Source organism: Neopelma chrysocephalum, unplaced genomic scaffold, assembly GCF_003984885.1.
Source record: "Neopelma chrysocephalum unplaced genomic scaffold, ASM398488v2 Primary Assembly neopelma1_157051, whole genome shotgun sequence".
NCBI classification, from domain to species: Eukaryota; Metazoa; Chordata; class Aves; order Passeriformes; family Pipridae; genus Neopelma; species Neopelma chrysocephalum.
The window spans coordinates 1-9,925 of NW_020934670.1; the positions used below are offsets into that span (position 1 = coordinate 1).

Here is a 9,925-nt window from a genome sequence, read left to right on the forward strand (position 1 = left end):
GCCCTTTTCTGGGCTAACCTGAGGGCAGCTATTAACATTAACCTGCCATCCAGTGATGAAAATAGGTGTGGGGAAACAGATTAAGAATCTTTCTAATGGATTTTCTTTTGTTTTATCTTTGAGAAGCAATAAATATTTTTTTCCTTTTTGGTCAATGTATTTAACTTTTTGTTACCCAACCTTGTTTCTACCTGGTTGTCTGTGTTGCTTCCTAATTGTAGTCAAAATTCAGCTCACCTTATTGCAAATCTCTTGAGATAGCAAATCACAAATGAGTTTGAATGTGGATTTTACTCTATGGTAGTGAGTTTTTCCTCAGCACAATAAAAGTCTGGGGCACTTGGCATAGTCGTGTGGAAAATTGCTCGAGCTGATGGAGAGTTTGCAGAGCTGCTCTAATCACAAAGCTCAGACAACTTGGTCAAAGGACATCTTTTACTAAAATTAGTCTGCAAGAAAGAGAATTATGTATCCTGAAAAAAAAAGGAAAGATGAGCTACTTCACCTTTTGGAGCTCATAGCTTGGCACTGCAGCAAGGGAAAAGCAGTGAATTGACAATCAGAGCTCTAATCCTCATGCTCTGATAGAGTCCGTTTGGTACTATTTTGATCCTGAGAGATACCCTGACCCAAGGGACTGGGAGGGTATCTGCATTAACAGAACTGCCTTCCTCATCGTTATTCATGTTTTGAGAAACTCCTGACTTCTCTACATCATGCCTTTTTTTCCCAGCCTTCTTCTTTTTTTCTTTTCACCCATATATCTTACTTTATGCTTATTAAAAGAATCTGTCCTTTTCAGTTGACACAGCTTTTGTAGCACAGCTGTGAGTTGTGATCAGAAAGGCAATAACCAGTCAGAGGCTGAAAAAATTTACCAGGTCTTGGGACTGCAGGTAAGACTTTATTAATGGAGTTAGAAACACAAACTACATTAGTGATATTTGCTTTCCTTTATAGAAATACAGCAGGTCCCTCTGCCCGTACTTGTGCTTTTTTGGCTTCAAGAAAGCGTAGCTGGGCTCAAGAAAACATTCACAACTGCTAAAGATGATAACAGCAAACTTCCTCTTTGCCCCAAGAAGGGAAGATCATTTGAAATACCACAGTTAGATGACCAGCAAGTAGGAAGTTTCCCTTCAAAAATGTGTTTCAACAAGAATATGAGAGAAGAAGGGGTGTTAAGAAATCCTCATTTAGTATAGAATGTTTGCATTTTATCTCATCCTTGTCTTCCATTATTATTAAAAAAGGTTTTGATTTTGATATTTCTTTTTGCATTAGGTCTAAGCAGGCTGAGATTTCTTGACTTGAAGTCTTGAGCTGTGAGTGACTGTTTATGACCTGTAGAGGAAAAGTCTAATTTATCACCTCTAGCTCTCACATCCCACTTAGCTTCAAAATTAGTATAACACCTATTACCAAATTGAAGCCACTTCATTCAGGAGTGTAGAAACAAATGTTTACTTTGCTTCCTCCTTCCCCTCCCACTCATGCCTCAGTGTATGACTCATTTAACCCTTCAAAAACTGAAGATAATCCGACTTAGCTCGGTTTGCCTATCCCTTTCACAGAAGCAGGGATAACTGGATCGTTATGTGGTGCCTCGCTTGAAAATTTTCTTTGAGAGCCTTAGACTTTTAAGTCAGTAGCCCTTGAAACTTGTGTAATACAATTAATATCCCCTGTTGTTTGTAACCTTAAGAACTCATCTGGCTTCTTCTGTTGGCTGGAGGACAAAGAAACTCCCTGAAAGTCAGAAAGTGCACCAGCAGTCCTTCCTCCAGAAGGACTTGAAGGTTTTAGCAAGGTTTGCTTGCCTCTTTGGAAAGAACTTGGGAAACTGACCTCTGGATGTTGGTGATGTGATGATAAGCAGAAATATATAATTACGGGTTTCTGGTATATGTCCAAAATCCTTGAGTGGAAAGAGTGGCTTGTAATAAGCATAGGCATCAATTAAAACTTATACTTTAGAACCAGAAGCCCACATACTATTAGCTTTTTTTTTCGTGATATGTGCCAAATAATTGATAAAACAGCTACATATGCAATGAATTATTGCATCTAGTTTCTCTGATTCCACAGGAGATGATTTTCTCAAATGATATATATCAGAATATTTCAAACAATTATTTTAGCCTCTGTCATACTCTCAAACCTTTCTATAAAACCAGTTTTAATCCACAAAGAAATTTTTCCTGTACTGAGACCATGTGTTGTCTCACATCACGTCAACCACTTTATCTGTTTTGGAAAGTAACTAACCTTTTCTGTGCAGCCTGGTGATGTGTTCCTGCAATTGGTTCTGCACTGAAATCTGGAACTGCTAATGCCCTCCACTTATCAGGAAAAGGGAGTGTGTAAATGTGTTCTGATGTCAGATACCATATCAGAGCAGATTCCTGGCATTTGACTAGTCATCTCAGTGACTAGCAGGAATGCTATTTTTATGTACATTAAAATATCAACATACAAACCCAATAGTATGGGGGTTAAATACTCTCCCAAACCTAAAAAAATGTGCAAAATGAAGTTGAAGTGTAAATGTTTTTATGTATATCTAGGTAGTGTATAGTACAAAGGAAACTAAACTGCAACAGACTGGGAGTCCTGACACAATGTGGATTGCCCTGATGACAGGTGGGCTCTTTTATGGCTTTAGAAATGTTACAAAACATCATCACTGAAGTTCAACTGCAGAGAGTTAGAGTAAGGAAAGGCACTCAAGGGAAAATAATGGGACTCTGTGGGAGATAAGGCATTCTGCTTAGGGGAAGGTTCAAAACCTCTGTGAAACCCATGTTTTTACTTAGGCCTTTGGTTTGTCTGGTTTTTCTTCTGGAAATATTTACTGGGATTGACTATACTGCTCATTTGTAGTCACTGTTTCATCAAGAGGAAGCAGTATTTATAAACCAATAAAATGAGAAAGTTGTGTGTTCTTCAAGGTGGCTCTGTGTTGCCAGTTTCATTTCCACAGCTTTGAACCTTGTGTCTATTTATGCCAAAGTAAGATAGACTTGAGCATAAATGTGATACAGTCTCTGCTCACTTTGACTTGTAGTGGCATTTAGCCTTTGTTTCATCTACTTGACATACAGGGTTATTTGTGACAATGAGAGTTGCAGTTGAAGATAAGGTCCTCGGTATGAGCAAACACCGGCTTTGCAATTAACTTTTCATGAGTGCTTCAATGAGTTCGTCTGCTCTATGTTTTAGTTCCATGTCTTACACATGTAAGCTCACTTCTGCAGTTCTAGTTAGAGAGGTTCTTCACACCTTTGGCACAGTGCTGGTCCCGAATAGCTTCTGATACCTGGCCAAGTGTAGCTGTGGTTCCTGTCTGGGTAAGTAATGACCACACACAAGCAGAAGTGTGAAATGTGTTTTCGTGAAGACAGGTGCTCATTGGTAGAACAATCTGCAAAAAAACCCAGCAGTATAAAATTCAGAAATGGAACAAAGTATATGCATGAATGTACATGTACTGACTATGGAAAGAATGGTATTTATCTCATACTTTTCCGGATGCATGAACAGAAATACATTGCTTTTATTTTTTGCCTGTCATGCAAAATGACTGAATCAGTAAACTGAAAACAGCCCCAAACAAAACTTTGTTGAATTGGTTAGTAAAAATAACCATTATGCAATGTTCCTAATGGTTTAACAGAGGTATTCAGGAGTATCAGTTTTATTTTAAGTCATCGCAAATTTTTCTTCATGGCAAACTGTTTATTTGAGTGTATTTGAAAGTCTCATAAAGAAGAGTGGTAAAGAAATTAAACACACTATGACTAAAAGGTGCTTTTTATAGCTATGTGTGCACTAGTGTCAATTCTGATGACAGTTGATGGTGTATTTGATTTTATCCATGCAGCAAAATTTTTTTTATGGATTATATTGGAAGTAAAACTGCCACTGTTCTGCATTATTGCGATATCGTTGTTCTGTCAACAAGTGCCTTAGTCTACTTATTTTCATGGATGAATGCCTAGAAATGGGAGCTTCTCTTTTAACTTTGAGTCAAGGCAGTATCAGCTGACAAGCAGACTCTTCCTGCTTATTAAGAAACATTAATGATCCCTGGTCTTGTCTCAGGTCACAGATGACCCAGACTTTTCTCTAACATATTACTCAATTTTCTGCACAGAGGAAACCAGAATAATTTTAGTTCAGTTCAGTTTTAGCCATCAGTCTCAAAGTGAAAAATAGCAATTTTCTTTCAGCAAACCAAAGGGTTAAATTATTTACAAAATTGAAAAGGTAACTGCAAAAGAAAATTTTCAAAGGAATCTAATGCAAGCTTGAAACGTAGCTAGCACTGCTATCTGGAATAAAGTTTTATGCTTTTCAGGTTCTTTAGCTGAATCTTTAGCTGTTGTGTTAGTTTGGAGGCTTATAGGAGTGAAATGTTGGTTTTGGTTATTGTCGTGTTTAATTTCAGCCCACAACTAAGTACCACGCTCACTTCCCTGCTGTCCCCCACCCCCAGTGGGGAGGAGAATCAGAAAAAAAGTAAAACTTGTGGGTTGAGATAAGAGCAGTTTAAGAATTAAAACAAAGTAAAATACAGTAATGATGATGATGATGATGATGATGATGACAATGAGAGAGAGAGAGGAATAAAATGCAGGAGAAACAAGTGATGTACAATACATCACCCACTGACCAATGCCCAGTCCATCTCTGAGCAATGATCAGCCCTCCTGGCCAACCCCCTCCCAATTTATATTCTGAGTGTGATATTCTATGTTACGGAATATCCCTTTGGTTGGTTCACATTGGCTGTCCTGGCCATGCTCACTCTCGGCTTCTTGTGCACCTCTTTGCTGACACAGCGTGGGAAACTGGAAAGTCCATGTCTTAAAAATAAGAACTACCCAGCAAAAACTAAAACGTCAGTGTGTTATGAACATTGTTCTCACACTGAATGCAAAATAGTCTTGTACCAGCTATTAGGAAGAAAATTCACTCTATCCCAGCTAAAACCGGGACAGTTATTTACATCTACCTTTGCAACACACTCACTCTCTGCTCTGTTGATTTGTTCCCTGGGCTTGTGCCCCTGTTCAAAATTTTAAGTGAATGGCTGCTTTACTGGATTCCTTCATCCACCGATTGCCCTATATTGCTGTATTCTTAATGGCTTCATTACAGCTTTCTTATCATAGGGAATATTCTCTGTTAATTTTTTGTAATTTTTTGAGTGAAGCTACAATGTGGGATATCCTTGATATCTATCCCAGGCATTCCTAGTGTAAAGATAACTGACCTGTAAAGGTTTTTAGCTGTGTCAGTTTGCCCCTGTTACTAAGCTTTTGCTATTGTGTTACAATGTGTTACATTAATTACTCTGCTTGTGGAGCAAAAAAATTTGTCAGCGTAGGGCTCTGCAAGAGATCTTGATACAGAGAGAAGTTCACAGTGAGGGTTCCACTTCCTCTTTTCTGTGTGTGCAAAGAGGAGATGCAGTTGATGGGTTTCTAGAACATCTGTGTAACAACAGAAGCAGACTTGAAATTAGAAATGCAGAATTATTTAAATATTCTTGCCATGGGGAATATTCTGTACTGCAGATAGGTTTATTTTCTCCTAAACTGTACAGTTATGTAAATATTACAGAAGTAAATGTATTTTTAGTCTGAACTGTTAGAAGTTTCCTTTCTTTGTGCTCCTAATACCTGTGTTGTATGGAAATTTCATTAATTCTTAGAATTGTGTAGCCTGATTAAAAAATCCTGTTCTTTCTGTGTCCTGAGGTAATAATTATTAAGAAATTAGCATCTCATGTGAGATTCCCCATCTTGAAGATTACGTATGTTTGAAATTCAATTTGAGGATATTAACTGACTATGCAGAGGACTTTTACTGGTTCTTCAACTTGGAGATGAATTCCATGCACTAAAGGTGGGTTATAATTGCTCCATTATTCATAATTTTTTCTCTTTGTTATATTTATCTTGGACTTCATCAAATCTCAGGTGCTAGTATTGCTTCAGTGTTGGAAGACAATCTTGCATGTGGAAATTTCAGTGAAAATGCTCATCCGTATGTTGAATTTCAGTGAAGGGGAAAGGGTGAAAATCATTTGGTGTGGCAATTTTAATTCTCAGCCAACTCTAATTTAATACCATTCTAAAACAGCATTGGAGGGGGAACTGTTGATCCTTAATATTGCTTTGCTAGGTGTATTTGCTTTACTCTCTGACTGTGGCAATCTTCAGTGCTATACACTGTGTCTCGTCCCTTGTTGTAGCATGTAGCATAGCATGTACAATAAATTAAAACTCATTGGCAATGGAGCATGGACAGAGAATATATTTCTGTTTTTTTCTCCCTTCAAAACATTTCTTGCTTTATTCCTGACATCCCTTTTGATCAGGCGGAAATTCCTCCGGACAGTTCCAGATCAACGTTTATTTGATTCAAGAGTTAGATTGTTTACCAGCCTGGACTCTGAAGAACAGTGTCAACTGCTCTTTGAAGGATGCTGGGTCAGATTTCCTTGTCTTGTTTGCTCTTGTGAGTGGTACTATACTTTGACCAAACATCCCAGCTTCATTTCTATTGTGCCCTCAGACACCCCAGCACAACTTTCTGAAGGCCTAATTTGACCAGTCTATTAGATTTAATTGAGGTAGAAATTTATATTTTACTGATTTACTCTTTTATTGCTTTTGGTGATGTTAATTGCATATATTTTTGCTTTACTTGACTAAAAGAAAACTTGATTAAACCTGGTAGGTTAGTCCTTAATGAAATTATTAAGGACTAACACACAATATAACCTTGAACTGAAAAAGTAGGGTTTTGGGGGTTATTTAACGAAAGATTACACAGGGACAGAATTTTAAAACTGAAACAGACTGTTTCTGGGAATCACTGCTTCATATGTAGTGTCCAGTCATGGTGTGGTTTTCCCATTAGTGTGCTTTTGGTCAGACTAGCGTTACAATATTCATGGGTGTGGTGAGTTGACCCTGACTGGACTCCACATGTTCCCCCAAGCCACTTTGTCACTCTCCTCAACTGGACAGGAAGAAAATATAATGAAGGTTTGTGGGCAAGATAAGGACAGTGAGCGATCACTTGCACATTACTGTTACAGGCAAACCAGACTCAATCTCCAGAAATTATTTCAATTTATTACAATTAAATCAGAATACAGTAATGAGAAATAAAACCAAATCTCTCAAAACACCTTCCTCCCACCCCTCCCTTCTTCCCTGGGCTCAGCTTCACTCCCAGTTTCTCTGTTTCCTCTCCCAAAGGCACAGCAGGGCAGCGAATAAGGGTTGTGATCAGTTCATCACATATTATTTCTACTGCTTCTTCCCCCTCACTCTCTTCCCCTTTTTCCAATGTGAGGTCCCTCCTATGGGACAGTTCTCTAATGTGAGTCCTTCCCACAAGCTGCAGTTGTTCAAGAACTCTTCAGCGTGGATCGCTTCCATGGGATACACTCCTCCAGGGAACAGACTGCTCCAATGTGGGTCTCCCATGGGGTCACAAGTCCTACTAGTAAACCTTTTCCAGTGTGAGCTCCTCTCTCTGTGGGTCCACAGGTCCTGCTAGGAACCTGCTCTAACAGAGGGTTTCCATGAGGTCACAGCCTCTTTCAGGCATACACCTGCTCCATCATGGACATCCATGGGCTGGTGAGGCCTGCCTCACCATGACCTTCACACAGGCTGTAGGGGAATCTCAGCTCCAGCACTTGAAGCACCTCCTCCCCCTCCTTTGGCACTGACCTTGGTGTCTGCAGAGTTGTTTCTCTCATAAATTCTCACTTCTCTCTCTGAGCTGCATTTGTTGTTGTCCAGGGTTTTTTTCCCCCGTCTGAATTATGTTATCCCAGAAGCACTACTACCATTGCTGATGGGCTCAGCCTTGGATCTGGCCGGCACTGGCTCTATCAAATACAGAGAAAGCTTCTGGCAGCTTCTCACAGAAGCCACTCCTGTAGTCTCCCACTAACAAAACTTCACCACATAAGCCCAATACAATGAACCGTATAATTTCTCCTCAGCATTCTTGGCTTACTGGAAAAATGGACCCCGATGTCTTTGTGCTATTGCACAGACAAAGCTGATCAGCTGACCTGAGGGGGTGTATGGCCATGTCCAGGGTCTTTGAGGTGTGAAGAGGAATATCCTTTGGCTCTTCTGACTGAAGAGGTTGTTTTTGCACCAGTTCCTTTGAGGGTGGTTCTATTGAAGTTCTGTTCTGAAACGTGTGTGAGCTTGGGATGGACACAAAGAGCAGATGGGGGCCTTGTTCTGTTCTCCTTTATTCCTAAATGCATGTTCTACTTGTGCCAGTTTTGCACTTTTCAAGATTTTTGAGAAAGTTATATTTCTTTACATTTATGTGTTTTTAGCATACCAGTGATCATATTCCTCCCATTATAAAGGAATTAATTTATATTTAACTGAGAAAAACAATAACTGGGATTAGAGAATGGGGGAGGGGTGAGAACAATTGATAAGAATTTAGAACAAGAGTATGTAAAAATATTTTTTAATTTTATATTGAATCTTATTTTAGCAATAAAAAAACCAAATTCAACCATTCAACAATTTCATCAAATTCCATGTGTTTTCTTTTCTTAGGGGTGGACTCAACGGTGAGACATATTGAACAGAAAACAACCAAATGGTTCTGTGTTTCTGTAAAAACACAAGATAAAGCTGGATAGCATAATGAGACCCCTCACAAATACCTATGTCTTTGTTTGTGCCTTTACATTCACACTATGGAATAATATCCAGCCAACTGTGGAAAATGAATTTATTGCAAATTACTCAAGCAGATTGCTAACTAATGTTCCAAAAAACATTCCAGTACATACTCAAGTATTAGATTTATCACATAATAGGATCTCTGGAATTAGTATCTCAGAATTTATTTCTCTTTCTGACCTTCAAGTATTAAATCTTTCTCATAATCTAGTTACGGTGCTTGACTTCAGTGTCTTTGTTTTTAATGAAAATTTAGAATACTTAGATTTATCTCATAATAACATTTTGAAAGTTTGCTGTCTAACTCTTGCCTGTCTTAGACATTTAGATCTTTCTTACAATAAGTTTACTGCCTTGCCTATCTGTCAGGAATTTGAGAACATGTTTCGTTTGGAGTACCTAGGATTAAGTGCCATGATGATAAGAAGGTCAGACTTCAGGTATATCAAACATTTGCAGCTGCACACTGTCTTCCTGACCTTGAAAAACTTTTCTCTGTATGAGCCTCAGAGTCTGACAGCCTTGAATACAAGGAGCCTCCACATTGATTTTGCAGCAAACCAAAACTTCAGTTCTTCCCTCTTGTACGATGGAATGAGTACTTCAGAAAATTTAAAAATAGTTAACTTAATATATACCTTGAGCTATAAATATTTCCCCTCTCCTCCTTTAATGCTTCTGAAGAAAATCAAGACAACAGCTCTCATTCTTGACACTGTGGATGTACAATGGCCTATCATTATGCAAATTTTCCTGCTTATTTGGTATTCACCTGTGGAGCATTTGACTGTGAGAAATTTGACTTTTCGGGGACCACTGGGGGAGCTGACTAAATATGAGTTTCTACCCTTGTTAAGTTCTCTGGAACAGTTAATCTCTTTGGATGGCTCCATGAAAGCATTAACTTTGGAGCACGTTCGTAATAAGCTTTATTATTTCAACCAGGAGGTTCTATACAGACAGTTTTCAGAGATGAATATTGCCAGTTTGACAATATATGATGCATATATGCCACACATGCTTTGCCCCAATAGAACAAGCTCATTTCAGTACTTAAATTTTTCTCACAATGCCCTGACGGATGAGTTGTTCCAGAATTGTGGCACTTTGATAGATCTGAAATTACTTATTTTGCAATGGAATAAATTTGAGAGCCTTCTCAAGGTAAGCTTCATGAC

The 9,925-nt window shown here is 38.6% G+C and overlaps 1 protein-coding gene across 1 annotated transcript; it reads left to right on the plus strand.

The window, feature by feature from the left end:
• Positions 1 to 3,184: 3,184 nt before the first annotated feature.
• LOC113962381 (toll-like receptor 6) lies at positions 3,185 to 9,920 on the plus strand (the record flags this gene model as incomplete). The annotated part of the gene is made up of 3 exons (XM_027673139.1): positions 3,185 to 3,350; positions 5,845 to 5,913; positions 8,619 to 9,920. A coding segment is annotated over exon 3 (1,212 nt), but the record flags the coding sequence as incomplete, so codon positions are not given.
• Between the last annotated feature and the right edge of the window lie 5 nt (positions 9,921 to 9,925).